The following is a 19,516-nucleotide window of genomic DNA, read 5'->3' as shown; positions in this document are numbered from 1 at the left end:
TCCTGTGAAAACGTTTCCTGTTCAGTTTCATCAAAATTAAGTTCTTAAACAATTCATCCCTTAATCTCACAGCGGCTCCGCGAGATCAACGTGATGATCCGCACGGGCGAGACGCCCACCAAGAAGCGCAGCATCGGCCTGGAGGAGGAGCTTCAGTCGCCCGCCAAGCGGCTCTGCCAGGAGAGCCAGACGGCGCTGCTCCGGCGCCTGCAGGACGTGGCCAACGACCGCAGCTCCTCACACTGACCCCTCACACACACACACACACTACCCAAAGACACTCACACATGCTGTTTGTATTTAAAGGAATAATTCACTTCACACCAAAAAACAAACAAAAATCTGTTTTGCTACTTTTAATGTAAAACAAAATTATTTTTTCTTTTTCCAAACAACTCTGGAATATCCTATTGAGCCTCGCATATGACATGCAAGAGAAAAAAAAAACATACTTTGGGATTGAAATTTATAATTAATTCTCATGACTTTTTAATTCATGCTCACTTTCAATTAATTCATTCCCTTGCTTTAGGTCAATCATGGCCATTTTGTACCTACAGTATTTGTTCCTTCATTTTAATGTAGCTAAATAATGGCCAAAATTTCACTCAAATAAAGGAGCAAATTAGTACAACATGGCCACGATTTACTTTAAATGAGGAAATGAAGTAAGAATTTGTTCCCATGACTTATTAATTCGTCGCCAAGTTCTACTAATGAGCTCCCTCATTTTAGGTAAATCGTGGCCATGTTGAACAAATTGTTCCCTCATTTTAATTTAGCTAAGTGATAACAACGAACTACAACAAACATCTGTATTCTGGAAAGCAGGTCGCATCACTTCCGGTTCAGCTCTTTGTCCGCATTACTTCCGGTTCAGCTGTTTGTCCGCATCACTTCTGGTTCAGTTCTTTGTCCGCATCACTTCCGGTTCAGCTCTTTGTCCGCATCACTTCCGGTTCAGCTCTTTGTCCGCATCACTTCTGGTTCAGCTCTTTGTCCGCATCACTTCTGGTTCAGCTCTTTGTCCGCATCACTTCTGGTTCAGCTCTTTGTCCGCATCACTTCCGGTTCAGCTCTTTGTCCGCATCACTTCTGGTTCAGCTGTTTGTCCGCATCACTTCTGGTTCAGCTCTTTGTCCGCATCACTTCCGGTTCAGCTCTTTGTCCGCATCACTTCCGGTTCAGCTCTTTGTCCGCATCACTTCCGGTTCAGCTGTTTGTCCGCATCACTTCTGGTTCAGCTGTTTGTCCGCATCACTTCTGGTTCAGCTCTTTGTCCGCATCACTTCCGGTTCAGCTCTTTGTCCGCATCACTTCCGGTTCAGCTCTTTGTCCGCATCACTTCCGGTTCAGCTCTTTGTCCGCATCACTTCCGGTTCAGCTCTTTGTCCGCATTACTTCCGGTTCAGCTCTTTGTCCGCATTACTTCCGGTTCAGCTGTTTGTCCGCATCACTTCTAGTTCAGCTGTTTGTCCGCATCACTTCTGGTTCAGCTCTTTGTCCGCATCACTTCCGGTTCAGCTCTTTGTCCGCATCACTTCCGGTTCAGCTCTTTCTCCGCATCACTTCCGGTTCAGCTCTTTGTATGTGCTTTGTTAAATATAGAGCTATTTTTCAGGCCAGTAGTTGGCGATTTCACTTTGTAAAGAAACACTATACGCACCTCTAGACTGAACATGTAATACGCATTCGCATGACGTCACCATTTATACAAATTAATTTTTTGTAATTTACACAGAGACGACAACAGTGTCGTTTAAAAAAAAAAACGATCAAACCCTTTGAAACCCGTTTTCAAATGTTTGCGTTTTCAGGCCCCTCAAACGCTGTTGTCAAGTAAATGAACGGACTAAACGCATAAGAACTTCTCAGTGTTTAGTAAGTGTAAATACCCTCCTATTTATAACGCTGTTCCTGAGCAGTGAAACTCAAGTTTGCTTGTGCACAGCACATTTCACAGAGGACAGCGTCCACGGGCTCGAGGTGTTCGGCCAATCACAACGCACTGGGTCAGCTGGCCAATCAGAGCACTCTGAGCTTTTCCGAAGGAGGGGCTTTGTTGAAATCAGTGCGTTTAAGACTGGGAACAGAGGAGCTGTAATAATGTGCAGTATGTGAAAAATAATGTCTTTTTGTTTATTTTTTTACATTAAACCATGTTAACCTATTCTATTACACCCAATAAAAAAGATAAATATGTTGACCTTAAAAGTCCATAGATATTGCCATGAGGTCACTGCTCTCCAACAAGCAGATGCAATGAGGCCTGTTTTCCTGTTCGACATAAAGCTAAAATGAGGAATTAAATAATAATAATATTTAGAAATAATCCTTAATTCACGGCCACAATATCCGCATGTCATGAAAAACTAAATCCTTTAGAAAACAGCTGTGTGAAGATTCATCAAAATATCAAATTCTTTGTTCCAAAAATGTAATTATGGGATTAACATGTGGGTGAGTAGCAACATGACAATTTTATTTTTGGGTGAAATATTAATTTAAAGCCAATTTTCATCAACAAATTGACTAGAAATAATGTAATAAATCACAATGAAAATGATCAGCCACGACCAACCAATGACATTCAGTTCCGATATTTTTGAAGCTAAAAGAGTATTTTGTAGACATAGACTATGCCTGAAAATGCTCGGATGTGTCATGAGACTGAAGGAGATTTGAAGCACTTAACAACGGATTTGTTTGCAAATCTTGCTCTGAGTTTATCGTGTGTGTTTTATAAAGATTTATTTTTCATAAAGAGTTTTATAATGTATAGTGTCAAGAGATGTATGTGCACTCTATGTGTCTGTGGTTTTGCTGTCTTGTATGTTTGTATTGCTGGTTTATATATTTATGCTATTTTTCTAACCTTAGACGAATAACATCATCAGGTAATCGTTAATAGTAGATGGTGAGTGCTTGACGTCCTATTTATTTTGTTCTCTGCATGTTTTCGATGTGTTACAATCTTATTCTGAAAGGATTTTTTAGTAGTTTATGCTTGTGAACATAAGAAAATGTTTCCTTCCCTCTTTTCTGAAAAAAAGATGTGTGTTTGTTGCAAGTGCCTTTTCTCCTGAACCTTTTGCCTTTTCTGATAATCTCTGTGCTTTACTCTAACACAGCAGCCCAGCATTAAATTATGATCCAACATTAATAAAATAATAATTAAAAAAGACCTCAAGTTGTGGTATTCTAGTTTCCACCAAGTCAGTGATCCAGTCCGTATATTAAAGTTAGTTTTTCAACTAATATTTATATTTTATATCAGCTTTATTTGAATTATAGAATATATTTTCAGTAGTTTTACTTTTTGTTATTAATAACAAAACGGCAAGTGAGATTCAATCAACAAGTACATGTTGAATAAAAATGTAAATGTACCACCTAATTAATAAACAGATCATTTGCAATTTAAGCTTATTCAGTTTTGAACATTATGGCTTTAAAATATGTTAAATGACTATAAATTTGCACTTATCCAAATCCGCCCAATTGGACTTGAAAGTCTGGAAATAAGTGTTTATTTGTTGTGATTGTATAATACACTTTAACCAGCAGATGGAGCACTAGAGTTATATGCTCTACTTTTACACAAGGGCCGGTAAAAATAACTTAACGACTTTCAGATGCTTCTAGTGTAATCAAACTTTGGTGTATTTCGTGATATTTTCTATAGATATGTAGACATGTAGATTATATAGTAAATGCATAGATGTTTTCTAAATCTAATCAGTTGTAGCAGCACAACAGATGAGCTTTCTCATCTCCTCATAAAGACTGACAAGGGACAAAACTTGACAAACTAAAGTCCCCTGTGGTGACAATCGAGTTTTAATGTTGTTTATATGTCTATGTGGTGTTTTTAATATGCTTAAAGACAAAGCATGCACAAATTCATAAGTCGACAGCATAGCTGCGTATTTTCTCCTTAAAACTGCAGTGAAGAAAGTCTAAACACACGGTTTGAAATCTCTGGTGTTTCTGACGTCACAAACTACCTTGTAACCAATCAGATCAACGTGCCGGCGGGATTTAGCATATCGTTATCAGCGAACTAGCATATCATTAATTATGAAGAAGTGGAGTCTCAATAGAAGCCAGGTTATCCCGGGTTTTTTCTGTTGATATGAACAATCGTGTAGATTTAGCAATATAGCGTGTGCATGATGTTTATTACGATGCTATGATGACCTACATGCCCTTCTCCACTGACCTTATGAGTTGTTCAAAGCGTTTCTGATGATTGTCAGAAGGCAGACTGAGATGATGAATTGGAACATGGTTCATAACATTAGCAACACATTATTAGCTGTTTTTTAACATAGTCAAGCAAAATGCTAATCATATTAATTACCAATATGTGTCCGATGATGTAAAGAGCGATACCATTGTGCAGCGTTTACCTCAGTAAGTTGACAGATCTCTGAGCTGGTGTGAGTGAGTGGAGGCGGGGCTTATTAGCATATCCATAGATCCACGCATACTAAATGAAGCAAGGGCTTAGAGTTGCATTCAAGCTATTTTAAGGCATGAAGGATTTTTTTTTTTCACAGGAAAAACATTTAAATATGTCATATTGGTGATCAAAGATGAGATAAAAGTGATACAATTATTGACAACAAGAGGACTTTAAGTTGTTCAAGTGGTGCTTTTAAACATGACATTTACAATATGAAAATCATCAATCTGCTGGTAGGACGATGACAATAGACTTGTGCAGGAATCAGGATATGCTCTTGTATATTACGCCCCAAATAGGGCAGAAGGGTGGACTAATGCCACATGTGTCACCAACAAACTCGAAAAGCATGAAGCAGACAGTCTGTCCTGAGGGATCAAATACCGCAGGGTTATAATATCTAGAGCACACTAAAGTGATAATACAGATCCCAATATAACCAGCAGTGAGCTGGAGTCAGTCAACCTGAATCATCTTACATGAGTCAGCATTACTCATAAACCTGCTGTATGAATTTAATATCGAAACCCCTCTCACATCTAAGGGATAGATAAAGTCAGTTACTCAACTAACGTTTGAGAACACGAATGTTTGCTAATATAGCTTTCCTTGTGTTACTTTGTTAAATGCTTTAGACTGTAATCAAGATTTCACACTTGGGTTAACATCTTATTCAAACATGGAGACAGTTAATAACAATGACTGACTCAATCACAGCACGCGACGTGTCTTAACTTCCTGTCTATAAATGAAGCAAAAATAAATTGATTAACTAATCAATTAAGGCTTAAGCCCTTCATACCCCCAGTTTTCGTTTTTATGGACATATCTGGCCGTTTTTGCACTGGCGAACACAACACTTTAAGTTTCTGCAACTATACAATGCTCATGAATATTTAATGAGGGAAGCATTAAGGCAGTGTTTGATTGGTTAACCTTTTTGTACAAATTATTTAAACCCTACAACTAAGTAAAACATACTTATTTAAACTAAATTTAAAAAAAAAAAACTATACGCTTAAAAAAACAGATATGAAACATCACCCAAGGTGAAAAGTGGCATTAACCTGGCCTTAAAAAAGACATATCCCAAATTAAGTGCAAAAAGCTTAGAAAAGAAGCAAATTGCAGTTTAGGCTCATGGGCAGCATTCATCCTTACACATCTGATATTGTCTTATATGGAAGTATACGCTTCATTGTTGTGTTTACTGTATATGGACTTATGCTGTAAAAGTTTTGTGTTAGTCATGCAGGGAGAATTTATGCAGTCTCCTATTATAAGTGATTAACCATGGAGATATTGTCTGATGGAGGGATACAATGGCTGAAGGACACCTGTGTTGATCTGACCCCCATCATCATCATTGTGGAAATGATTCAGAGCTGCTGGGAAATGTGTGTGAGTCTCTCAGCACTTCAGCTTCTGAGTCTCAATGAAAGACAGAGGACGTGAGTCAGTGTGTGATCTCACCGTCTGAAACATGACCACATGCGGCTCTCATGCGGCTCGAACACTGCTTCAGAAGAGCCTGGGATGCTTGTTGTTGCATTTGATCATTATAGACCCCTAAATAGGATCTGGGTCAGAATGGGTTAACATATAAAAGCATGTAACCACAGGTTAAATGGTTCAGTCATAAGGCGGACATACGCATGTAAAAATGAAAATAAGAAACACGTGTGGGTCATTCTTACTACATCGCATATATGTCTTTATACACTACTGTACTATTCAAAAGTTTGGGATCAGTTAGATTTAGTACATTTTTACCACTCGCCAAGGCTGCATTTATTTGTTCAAAAATACAGTATAAAACAGTAATACTGTGAAATATTACTATTTAAAATAGCTGTTTACTATGTGAATATATTGTAAAATGTAATTTATTCCTGTGATCATTACTCCAGTCTTCAGTGTCACATGATCTTTCAGAAAATCAATATGTTGAATTTTTTCCCCCTCAGGATTACTGGATGTACAGACATTTCATAAGAACAGAATTAGTTTGAAACACTAATTTTTTGTAACATTATAAATGTCTTTACTGGCAATTTGTAATCTTGTTGAATAAAATTATTAATATTTTTCAACAAAAATAAAATAATAACCCACATTTTTTAGTGTATATTGAATAAAATATTCTCACTTTTCTTTTAAAGACCAGAATTATATTAATTTGTGTTTTGTGATCACAAAGAAGTGAATATCGATAGTTTAAAAATATAGATATTACATAATTTACATAATTTACATTTTAATGCCTAGCACTTTTTATAAAATGTTTTAAAAAATATGTTAATTAAAAATGATACATTTGATTGAATCCGGTGTCCCTTCTTCTCATCTTCTCAGTCTTGTATCGGTTTAACTGACAAAAGCCAGTTCTGCAATGACATCATCTTTTAGGAGGAAGTGACATCATTATAGATTGCACACACATCAGTAAATATCAGCGAACACATTTGATGAATCGTGAGATGTTTTGGGGTATCAGTCAGTCTGTATCACAGTAAAACTTAATATATTTTTTGATAAAACTCAAAATATGTGATATCAAAATATCACATTTAAGTTGCAGGCTGACTTGAGCTCTTTATTTCAGTCCTATTACTTTTCTGGCCAGTTTGACCTGAGAAAGTCCACAACTGTTTAAAAAAATACTTTCTCGAAAAACACACAAGCATATTCAGTTTTAAAGCTTTTATTCTTATTTATACAAGCTCTCATTCTTCAGGACCGAAACAGCGGAGTGTGTCGCGTGGAAACATGGAGGCAGTAAAAACATGGGATTGTTTTTAAGTAATTCATTGACTCTGATATTCCTGAAGAAATATTTGTTCTGTCACTCAGAGACTTGTCAATCCTGAAGCCTCAGCGTGGCGCTGGCAGCTTTAGGGTCTGGATTTAACATGCCGTGAGGTCCAGCAAACAAACACAGCTGACACATCATAAATATGCGCCGCGTTTATGCAGATGTCAGACAATAGCCCGTCAGAGATGGAGAAACACTGAAATTTGCTCTCGTAAAAACAAAAATGAGCAGAGCAAACCTTGCGAGTTTCATTCATCTCCAAGGCCATCCATAAAAACATTTCCATGGGATATTTGCCCTTGATCAAACTTGGAACATTTACCCTGTGAACGATTGAGAGCGATAAAAAAACAGCCTGAGGAAAATTAATTAGCTCAAATGTTCACATTTTGTTAAATTCCCCAAAGAACGATAAAAACAGACACAAATGAGACACTTGTTGACACACAGAGCTCTGGAATCAATGTGGAGACTGTATCAGGTCAGCTGATTTTCTGGGAATTGATGAAATGAAATGTTTGAGTTCATGATGAAAATTATTGTTGGTTTAACTTAAAAAAGTAAGTAACCTGGTTTCCTTAACATTTTGAGTTTATTGAAATTAAAAACTTGAGTTAATACAATGAAGGAGATTAGGGCATAAAATATTATGTTGTCTGAACCACATTAATTATCTAATTTGATTTGACAAAACAAAAATAAATTTGTGATAACAAATCATGAATTGTTTTTTTTTTTTTTTTTTTTACAGTGCACTTCGGTGTCTGGCAAATAAGCATAAGCGATCCCTGATTTCTCAGGAAAACAATCTGAGAAGGAAAACACTCCAAGTCTCCATTTGGTCTAAATTTGATCTTTTAGGAGAAAAAAAATACTACATAGATCTTATTTGTGATCTTGTTGTCCTAGACAAAAAAAGTGAATAGCTGTAATATATTTACAAAAAAATATATATGCTGTTGCCTGAAAAAATCTTGTTTTCTTTATAGAAATACCTGAATGTGCAAAAAAAAAAGAGAGAGTTAGGTAATGAATGTATTTCTCTCTTGTCTTTTATCACTGTGAAAATGAACATATTATTCAATCTTTCAATGGTTGCTTTGTGAACTGTCTAAGTGTCTCAATCTTCACAGGATGTTGAGGAAGAGGGGATGAAAAAAAGATGAAAGAAAAACCCAGACAAAATACCAGTGACAGGCATCAATCCACACTTTTATACTCCTGTAGAAATCGTGGAATAGGAAAGTGTGCAGAATGAAAAATAAGAAGAACACGTAAATTCACTAATAAATACCAATGGATATAACGCTGATTGATAAATAAAAATAATACAAATAGTGCAAGATTATTGAGAAAAATAAAATTAATTAAAAAACAGCTTAAAATGAGGGACAGAATTGAAAGAAAACATTTGTCAGGGTTCTGATATGTTTTTTGTCTGTATTTGTGTGTATCTGTATAAGTTATTTTGGTTACACTTTATTTCGATAGTCACTTTAGACATTTTACTTACTATAAGTAACTTTTCAACTAAATGTCAACTAACTGTCATTAGAGTATTAGTAGACTGTAGTAGGCTGTTAGTAGACTGTTAGTTTATGGTTAGGTGTTAGGGTTCGGGTTAGCAGAACACGTTGACTTGTAGTTGCTAAGTTACTTATAGTCAGTAGAATATCTGTTGGGGGACCAACCAAATAAAGTGTTAGCAGATATTAAGCAGACAGTCTACTAATACTCTAATGACAGTTAGTTGACATGTAGCTGCAAAGTTACTTATAGTTAGTAGAATGTCTAAAGTGGACTATCGAAATAAAGTGTTACCGTTATTTTAAATTGGAATAGGCCTAATATTCCACAATATTACAGTTTTTACTGTATTTTTTAATCAAATACATACGGTCTTGGTGAGCAGAAGAGAATTCTTTAAAAAAACATCAACAAATCTACCTACCCTCTTTCAAACAGTAGTATATGCCTGTTTTATTCAATTTCAATTCAATTTTAATTTTATATTTTGCAGCATGTAAACACCTTCAGAATATGTTTCATGTATATCAGCGCATTACCAAACAAAAGTAAGTGGAGAGAAACTGGAGAGTAATTGTTCTCTGAACGTTTAAAACGTCCAGTTTATTAAATGTTTTTAAAACAAAATTTTGGTAATGCGAATATTAATCTTCATTTCATTTCATTGTTTTGCAAAAAAATGGGAACTTTTGAATTTTATCGAAACATTCTGAAACAAATAGTCACATTTAAAAAATATACAATAAAATAACATACCATGAACGACCATACCATGTCTCTTCACAGGCGTCGAGTCGTCTCTTCACAGACGTTTAGTCATCTCATCGCAGGTGTTGGGGCATCTGAAGTCTCCGTGAGGCGGGATACAAACCGGAGCTGACGAACGCTATTTACCTCGGGACTAGCGTCCCGAGATAACAGCAGAAAAGCAGATGGGAGATAATTAGCATAGCTGCTGTTCATAATATTAATGCAATCTGATTCAACAGTGGTATAAAAGGTAAGCATTATGTGAATGCTTGGCTAAAGAGATGCATCTTTAATCTAGTTTTAAACTGGGACAGCGAGTCTGAGCCTCGTACAATATCAGGAAGACTATTGCAGAGTTTAGGAGCTAAATGCGAGAACGCCCTCCCTCCTCTAGTGGACTTAGATATCCTAGGAATGACCAGAAGCATCGAATTTAGTGATCTTAAAGAACGCGATGGTTTTGTAGGGCGATAGAAGGTCCATTAAATACACAGGAGCTAAACCATTTAGGGCTTTTTAGGTCAGTAATAGTACTTTGTAATTGATACGGAACTTGATAGGTAACCAGTGTAGAGATGATAAAATAGCTCTTATATGATCATATTTTCTTGATCTAGTAAGAACTCTAGCAGCTGCATTTTGCACTAACTGTAGCTTGTTTATTGAGGATGCAGGACAGCCAGCTAATAAAGCATTACAGTAATCTAGTCTCGAGGTCATGAATGCATGAACTAACTTTTCTGCATCAGAAACAGATAGCATGTTACGTAGCTTAGCAATGTTTCTAAGGTGGAAAAAGGCTGTTCTTGTAACATATGAAACTTGATTTTCGAAAGACAAGTTGCGGTCTAGTATAACACCCAGGTCTTTTACTGTAGTGGATAAAGTAACAGGAAATCCTTCTGAATTAAAGTTGTATTGTACAAGGTTTTGTGGGTAGTTTTTTGGACCAATAAGTAATACCTCCGTTTTATCTGAATTTAATAGCAGGAAATTACACGTCATCCAGCATTTTATATCTTTGAGACACTCTGTCAATTTAGATGAGTTTGTGTTTTCATCTGGTCGTGATGAAATATATAATTGAGTGTCATCAGCATAACAGTGGAAATTAATTCCATGTTTTCTTATAATATTACCAAGTGGCAGCATGTATATTGAGAATAGCAGAGGGCCTAACACCGATCCTTGCGGCACTCCATAGTCTACTGACGTTATGTTCGATTTTTCCCCATTTAAACAGACAAAATGATAACGGTCTGATAAGTACGATCTAAACCAGCTTAATGCCTGTCCCTGAACTCCAGTGTAGTTTTGTAGTCGATCCAAGAGTATTTTATGATCTATAGTGTCGAACGCAGCGCTAAGATCAAGTAGAACTAGTATTGAGATACAGCCTTGGTCAGAAGTTAAAAGTGAATCATTTGTAATTTTAACTAGCGCAGTTTCTGTGCGATGATGCTGTCTGAATCCTGACTGAAATTTTTCATAGATATCATTTTCTTGCAAGAAAGAGCACAATTGAGCGGACACAACTTTTTCTAGTATTTTAGACATAAATGGAAGATTTGAGATGGGTCTGTAATTTGCTAGGTTATTTGGATCTAATTGTGGTTTCTTAATGAGAGGTTTTATATATTCCAGAGCCAGTTTGAATATTTTTGGAACATGACCTAAAGATAAAGACGAGTTAATAATATTGAGAAGAGGCTCTTCCACTACAGGTAACACTTCTTTCAGTAGTTTAGTGGGTATTGGATCTAATAAACATGTTGTTGGTTTAGATGCAATGATAAGTTTATTTAGCTCTTCCTGTCCTATAGTTGTAAAGCGGTGTAGTTGTTCTTGAGGGGCGATAATTGAGGCTGAATCATAAGACACCATAAAAGATTGTACATTTACAATTGTGTTTCTGATGCTTTCTATTTTCTCATTGAAGAAATTCATAAAATCATTACTACTATATTGTAACGGAATATTTTGCTGTGGTGATGTTTGTTTATTTGTAAGTCTAGCTACGGTGTTGAATAAAAACCTTGGATTATTTTGGTTATTTTCTATTAGTTTGCGTAGATGCTCAGCCCTGGCTGCTTTTTGAGCCTTTTTATAACGTGACATACAGTCTTTCCAGGCGATTCTAAAGACCTCTAAATTATTTTGTTTCCATTTACGCTCTAAGTTACGAGTTTCTCTCTTGATAACATGCGTAGCACTGTTGTAACATGGTGCTTTAGTTTTCTCTCTAACCTTTTTTAATCCAATTGGTGCAACAATTTCTAGTGTACTAGAGAAAATGGTGCTCAAACTGCTAGTCATTTCCTCTAGTTAATCTGTTTGTTTGGGTTCACTGAGCAGCTGAGATAGATCAGGTAAGCTATTTGAGAATCTATCTATAGTGGTTGGGAGGATTGTTCTGCCTGGTCGATAACGTGGCGCAACATGGCAAATTTCATCAGTACGTATTATGCAAGTTATCATGTAATGATCACTGACATCATCACTTTGCGGTACAATATCTATATCGGTTGGGTTGGTTCCATATGATATAATTAAATCTAGTGTATGATTTAGACGATGAGTGGGACCACTGACGTTTTGCGTGACCCCAAAGGAGTTTAATAAATCTGTAAACGCAGCCCCTAACGGATCATTTGTGTTATCTACGTGTATGTTAAAATCTCCAACAATAATTGCTTTATCGACATTGACCAATAGATCTGAGAGAAAGTCTGCAAACTCTTTTAGGAAATCAGCATTGGGCCCTGGAGGTCTATATACAGTAGCCAAGGCTAGAGATAATAGGGTTCCCTTTCGAGAGGTCTCTCCTATTGCGTAAGTAGCTTACGCTATGGGAAAACTCCTTTTCTCGAGAATACGGAAGTCTTTATGTAAAACGCATTGCAGCTGCACAGCTGACAGCAATGAACGAAGGAAGCTCGGTCATTGGCTGTGCTGCGGCAACTTGCTCGAACCAATGACGGGGCGACTCTGAATGCGCGACCAATGAGCGCGCTTCGCGCCAGCGCGCGTCAGAGCCCGTCGAGATGGGCGTGGCCAAGAGCTATTTATTGGGCGCCCCGTCATTAGAGTTCTTTAGATTTAATCTCCTTCAGCGAACACCTTCTTCGCTGGATCCTCCGGATTATTGAAGCCTTCGCCGCCGTCGAAAAGCATACCAGTGGGATTGCTACGAGGACGTCGGCACCTTCAGCCGCCTTCGAACGCCATCCTACTGAGCCATCCGGCGTGCCACACACGCAAGTATCTTTACATCTGTTCGCCCCGCGACACTTGTAAAAGAAGAAATTTCTGAGGCGTTGTTTCAAATGCCTTCCTGCGCGTCGTGCTGAGACCTTCTCCCGGACGGGGATCGTCACATCATCTGCGCTCGCTGCCTGGGCCGGGACCACGCAGAAGCTGCTTTGACCAAGGGCGGATGCCCGGAATGTGATGACCTGGGTCTCTCCACACTGCGGGCTCGCCTCGCCGCTTTCGCCGTGAGCGAGCCCATCGCCGCCACCCCTCTGTTTGAGCCGCGCAAGAAAAAGCGCCGCTCACAGAGGCTTCCTGAACCTGAGCTCAGTGACGTCACGCCGAGCCAGTCGGACTTCAGAAGAAGCACGCGGACTTCACCGCCGCTCTTGCCTTCCCCACCGCCGGTTCAGTTCACCCAGCCGGACCTACACCCCTCTAGCAGAGCGGTGGGCCTTGTGACTTTCGGCGCGTCTGAGGACGATGGGGGAATAGATGACAGCTTGTCCATCGACGCTGCATCGGACGACTGGCCGGGCTCCACTCTCGACCCCGCCCCGTCGACGCTAGCTAGCACGAGCGGGGGCTCCACCATGGATACCAAGATTATCCGTGTCCTCTCTAAGGCCGTGGAAGACCTCGGGCTCGATTGGTCTTCTCCCGAAGAACCAACCCGGAGCCGATTGGATGAGTGGTTTCTGCAGGGGCGCCAGCAGGCCCCTCGGCAAAGGCCTTCTCCCTTCTTCCCGGAAGTTCACGACGAACTCAGCAAGTCGTGGAAAGCCCCCCACTCTGCGTGCTTAAAGCCTTCTTTTTCTTCTTCGCTCTCCTCTGTGGACGGCGCGAAGGAAAGAGGCTACGAGGGAACACCGCCCCTCGAGGAGGCCGTGGCCAATCATCTCTGCCCGCCCTCCACCACCGGATGGAAAGCCAAAGCTTCCCACCCCTCGAAGCCCTGCTGCACTACTTCTGCTCTCGCCGGTCGCGCCTACGCCGCCGCCGGCCAAGCTGCATCAGCGCTTCACTCAATGGCGGTACTTCAAGTGTTCCAAGCCAAACTTCTCCGCTCTATGGACGAGTCTGGCCCCGAACCCGAAGCCTTCAGGGACCTACGCAGCGCAACTGATCTAGCTCTGCGAGCCACGAAGGCCACCGCCCAGTCTATTGGCCGTGCCATGGCTAATTTGACTGTTCTCGAGCGCCATCTGTGGTTAACTCTGACGGAGATGAAGGACGCGGATAAGGCGCCATTTCTCGACGCGCCTATCTCCACCAGCGGGCTGTTTGGACCGGCGGTTAAGGGTTTCGCCGAACGCTTCACTGAGGCCCAGAACGCTTCACAAGCTATGCGCCATTTCCTGCCCAAGCGCTCCAGCTCATCGCAGAGCAGACAGAGACCGCTACAGCCGCAGCGGGCTAGAACAGCACCCACCGCCTCTCAGCCCGCGCCTCAGGCTGACACTCAACGCCGCTCGCGCTCTCACAACCGCAAGCCGCCGTCTGAGCGACGGGGTCCTCTGCCCAAGATTGTGCTGAACCCTGAGCCACGAAAGCCGTCCTAGCCACAGGAATGAGAAGAGAGAGTGCGTGTCTCGCAAAAGCCGGACCACTCTCTCTGCAAAAGCTCAAACAATACCCAGTCCCCTTACAGGCGGCTGGATATGTCCATACAGCAGTCAATGGGCCAGTCAAAGAGCTCGCTCACCTGCAAACAAACGCCGTTTTTACGGCGACGCACAGAAAACCCAAAAAGAGTCTTTTTCTGCCTGTGTCACTAAGGGTTCACATGTCCACAAAGTGTATATTCCCAGATACTGTCAAAACAGTGCCAAATTCATTCCCAGCTCAGACTGCGCGCCCCATGAATGTAGATCACGGGCCTACGGTCATGTACGCACCACTACACACAAGCACTGTTCACACAGTTATAAATTCACCCCCAGTAAAAGCAGGAAACATTATAAAAGTGACAAGTGTGCCTACCACTGTTTATGCATCCCCACTTATAAACACTGTCCTTACAGTGTCAAACACAACCCCAGCTCAGGCTGCGAGTTTTACAGACACAGCGCGCACTGTTGTAATCACACACGCGCCCATTCACTCAGCTGTTCAGCGCACGCCCGCGCCTCTGAGAGCTACGAGCTCAGGCGATTCGCTGGCCGGGTCCCTACGTCACAGCGGCCCGCCCCTAGCCTGTATTCAGCCCATATCTGTACACGCAGCGGCATGGGAAAACATTCCAGATATGCCGAAATGGGTATTGGATATAGTAAAGCACGGATACTCACTCCAGTTCGCTCGCAGACCACCACGTTTTACGACTGTGGTCGAGACGAAAGTGTGAAAGGAGTGTTCACATGTTCTACGCACCGAGGTGCGCAAACTAATAGAAAAGGGCGCTGTGGAAACTGTTCCCCCCTCTATGAGCGAGAAAGGTTTTTACAGCTGCTATTTTCTCGTCCCGAAAAAGGATGGCGGTCTCCGCCCCATCCTAGATCTCAGACACCTGAACAAAGCACTAATGATTCGCTCGTTCAGAATGTTAACAACCAAGCATATCCTCGCGCAAGTACGCCCAGGAGATTGGTTTCTCTCAGTGGATCTGAAAGATGCTTACTTTCACATTCCAATAGCGCCTCATCACAGGCCGTTTCTGAGATTCGCTTTCGAGGGACAGTCTTACCAGTACACAGTACTTCCGTTCGGCCTGTCCCTGGCTCCCCGTACATTCACGAAATGTATGGATGCAGCACTTTCCCCCTTGAGACGAAGGGGAGTGCGAATACTGAATTATCTCGACGATTGGCTGGTCCTAGCACAATCAGAGAGTCAGTTAATAACACACAGATCTTGGATTATCAGCCATTTAGAATGCCTGGGTCTAAGAATCAATTTTGCAAAAAGCATACTATCTCCCAGCCAGAGGATTTCTTTCCTGGGAATAGTTCTAGACTCGATGCAAATGACAGCGCGTCTCTCATCAGACCGCGCGCTCACCATCCGGCGCCTTGCAACATCATTCAGGGCGGGCGCGCGCGCCCCCGTCAAGCGGTTTCAGAGGATGCTCGGTCTCATGGCCTCAGCATCGGCCGTACTCCAGCTAGGATTGTTGCATATGCGCCCTCTCCAATGCTGGCTCAAGAGCCGCGTCCCTACTCACGCGTGGCGTTCGGGCCACCTTTTAATCAGAGCGAACCACGGCTGTATAAAAGCCCTGACGCACTGGAAAGCCGCCGACTGGTACCAGTCAGGCGTGAGTCTGGGTGTGAACACAAGGAGAAAGATGATAACGACAGATGCCTCCAAAATAGGTTGGGGGGCCCTTTACGAGGGCAGGCCTGTCTCCGGCTTTTGGTCAAACCCGGAAAAGCGCCTACACATAAACTGTCTGGAGATGAAAGCGGTCGCTTTGGCTCTCAGAGCCCTGCTTCCACATCTAAAAAACGAATACGTCCTGGTCCGAACGGACAACATGACGGTAGTGTCGTACATAAATCGCCAGGGTGGACTCAGGTCGAGCTCCATGCATTCAATGGCCAGGAGACTCATTTTATGGTCCCAGCACAACTTGCGCTCGCTGAGAGCAGCGCATGTGCCAGGCGCCCTGAACCAGGGGGCAGACATGCTATCCAGAGACAAGATTCTCCCAGGAGAATGGGCTCTCAACCCGCTGACGATTCAGTGGTTATGGAAAACCTTTGGCAAAGTGGAGATCGACCTCTTCGCCTCCAAGGAGAACGCGCACTGCTCTCTTTTCTTCACGAAAAGCACGGACGCACTCGCCCAGAGCTGGCCGAGCCGCCCCTTATATGCCTTTCCCCCGATCGCGATGCTGCCACAGGTCATCAGTCGGGTCAGAGAGGAGCAAAACGCAGTGCTTCTGATAGCCCCACTCTGGAAGAACCAAACATGGTTTCCAGATCTGATGCAAATGCAATCTGCACCACGGCCGATTCCACTGAGGCCAGACCTCCTCAGTCAGCCCAGCGGGATGATATTTCATCCCCGCCCCGATCTGTGGGCCCTTCATGCATGGCCCCTCAACGGGTTCCCAGGAACCTCACGAGCGGAGCACTAAAAACCATCGCTGAGGCGCGGGTGCCCTCCACGAGACGCTTATATGCTCAGAAATGGAAAGTGTTCAGTGACTGGTGTAATGCCAAGGGCCTGAAACCTGAAACATGCGAGATTACGAACGTACTCGCTTTTCTACAAGGGCTTCTGGAGGCGGGCCGCACCCCCTCCACGCTCAAAGTATATGTGGCGGCCATCACAGCGTCACACGACCCTGCAATGTAACGTCCATTGGGAAGAAACAACCTAATTATTCGTTTCCTAAGGGGCGCTAGGAGGATGAACCCTTCACGCCCCCCCTCAGTGCCGATCTGGGACCTAGCTACTGTCCTAGACGCTCTTAAGGGGCCCCCGTTCGAACCACTCCGAACCGTGCACCTTAAACAGCTCTCGCTTAAGACTGCGCTCTTGCTGGCACTCGCCTCGGTCAAGAGAGTGGGCGACCTGCACGCGCTTTCGACAAGCGCTGCCTGCCTAGAAATCGGACCTAACGACCTTAGACCGAAACACGGGTATATTCCTAAAGTGCTCACCACTCCCTTCAGAGCACAGGTTATCTCCCTAACTGTGCTGTCGTCTCCAGCAGACGAACACGACGCTAATCTACTCTGCCCCGTTAGGGCTCTCAGAGTGTATTTGGAGCGTTCTGCCCTATTCAGACAGACAGAACAACTGTTTGTATGCTTTGGCAGCCGTACGAAAGATTCCGCCGTTTCAAAGCAGAGAATCTCTCACTGGATAGTTGAGGCTATAGCACTGGCTTATGAAGCTAAGGGACTTCAATGCCCCTGGGGAGTCAAAGCACACTCCACCAGGAGTGTGGCTTCTTCCTGGGCATGGTCGAGCGGGATACCGATCGAGGATATTTGTGCGGCGGCAGGCCGGGCCTCACCGTCCACATTTATCAGGTTCTACAACCTACAGGTCCCGACATTGCATTCCAATGTATTATCAGCATGATGCTAGTTGAACTACGAGTTCGTATCTAGATTATGTATGTGCTTGTGTCACACTGAGCGCCTTCTAGCCGCTCTGTATTTTTCCCACATATAAAGCTCGCCTCTGCCGGCTAGTTGGATGATAACTTTGCTTTTCAGCTCAGGCACCTGCCTCTGGCTATCATAAGGCGAAGTTCAGCATGCACAGCGTTTTGCATGGTGTTCCCATAGCGTAAGCTACTTACGCAATAGGAGAGACCTCTCGAAAGGGAACGACTCGGTTACTAACGTAACCTCAGTTCCCTGAGAGGAGGGAACGAGTATTGCGTAAGCTGCCGTGCTTGTGCTTGGTTAGTTCGCTTCAGTCGTTTTAAACTAAAGAACTCTAATGACGGGGCGCCCAATAAATAGCTCTTGGCCACGCCCATCTCGACGGGCTCTGACGCGCGCGGGCGCGAAGCGCGCTCATTGGTCGCGCATTCAGAGTCGCCCCGTCATTGGTTAGAGCAAGTTGCCGCAGCACAGCCAATGACCGAGCTTCCTTCGTTCATTGCTGTCAGCTGTGCAGCTGCAATGTGTTTTACATAAAGACTTCAGTATTCTCGAGAAAAGGAGTTTTCCCACAGCGTAAGCTACTTACGCAATACTCGTTCCCTCCCCTCAGGGAACCGAGGTTACGTTAGTAACCGAGTCGATTTCTTTCTTACATCTAAGAGCGTAACATTTAGCACAAGTACTTCAAACGAATTAAACCTGTGACCTGTTTTCTGAGTAACATTTAGAATATCTCTATAGATTGTTGCAACACCGCCGCCACGACAGATCAGACGGGGCTCATGCTTATAACAGTATCCTGGTGGAGTAGACTCATTTAGACCGAAATAATCATTTGGTTTAAGCCAGGTTTCAGTAAGGCAAAATACATCGAAACTATTATCTGTGACCATTTCGTTTACAATAACAACATTAGGTGTGAGCTGTCTAATGTTTAGAAGACCTAGCTTTAGAAATTGTTTTTATTCACTGATATTGAGATTTTCTGGTTTAATTACAATAAGATTTTTTCCTAGATCCTACAGTAGATTTATTGTTTGGCCTCACTAAACGAGGAATAGACACAGTTTCTATATAATGTACTACTTATATCAATTAAGTTGGGACAGCAAAGACTGTGATTTGGACTTTGACTTACTAGTCAAACTAATTATGCATGTAGTGTGTAAATATTGGTGTGAGACAGTGTTGGCATGCTGTGTTTGTGTTTTTAGGGAGGTGTCATTTGTCCATATCAAGTCTGTTGCTAAGGACCCTAGGCCACGGATAACAGCGCTCCGCACAACCCTTCATATCTAATGACTATAAAACATGACTCATGTGAGTGCAGTATAGCACCTGGTGTGCTCCTGTTCACACAAACACACACACCTCTATCACACAAAACCAAAATGACATATGTATTTATGTATTTGTGTGCCGCACGGAAGAACCATGAATCAAAAGATCAGGTGGACAGTAATAGTCATGTTCACGCACCATCAAAGAGCAGGAAAATTCCTCATGTATAAGGTAACCGGCTTAGGTCAACACATCATTGTTCACGGCAACACAAGCTGCGGAGAAGCGACGGGCAAAAATAACTTGTTTACATCACAGTGGCATTTAATAAAATCATGTTTTCTGAAAACAGAC

The 19,516-nt window shown here is 42.3% G+C and overlaps 1 protein-coding gene across 2 annotated transcripts in view; it reads left to right on the top strand.

Annotated features, from left to right (window-relative positions):
- rbl2 (retinoblastoma-like 2 (p130)) overlaps nucleotides 1-3,424 on the top strand; it is a 40,081-nt gene extending 36,657 nt beyond the window's left edge. For both annotated transcript variants that reach the window (XM_077211479.1, XM_077211480.1), the window contains one exon: nucleotides 73-3,424. In XM_077211479.1, the coding sequence (XP_077067594.1) occupies nucleotides 73-246 (174 nt within the window). In that variant the 3' untranslated portion in view covers nucleotides 247-3,424. The remainder of the gene's footprint in view (nucleotides 1-72) is intronic.
- Nucleotides 3,425-19,516: the final 16,092 nt, after the last annotated feature.

The sequence above is a fragment of the Siphateles boraxobius genome, unplaced genomic scaffold (assembly GCF_051911475.1).
Source record: "Siphateles boraxobius isolate OS27281-9 unplaced genomic scaffold, OSU_SipBor_1 65, whole genome shotgun sequence".
NCBI lineage: Eukaryota > Metazoa > Chordata > Actinopteri > Cypriniformes > Leuciscidae > Siphateles > Siphateles boraxobius.
Note: the sequence above shows the minus strand (reverse complement) of the source record. Positions and strands in the feature narration are given on the sequence as shown.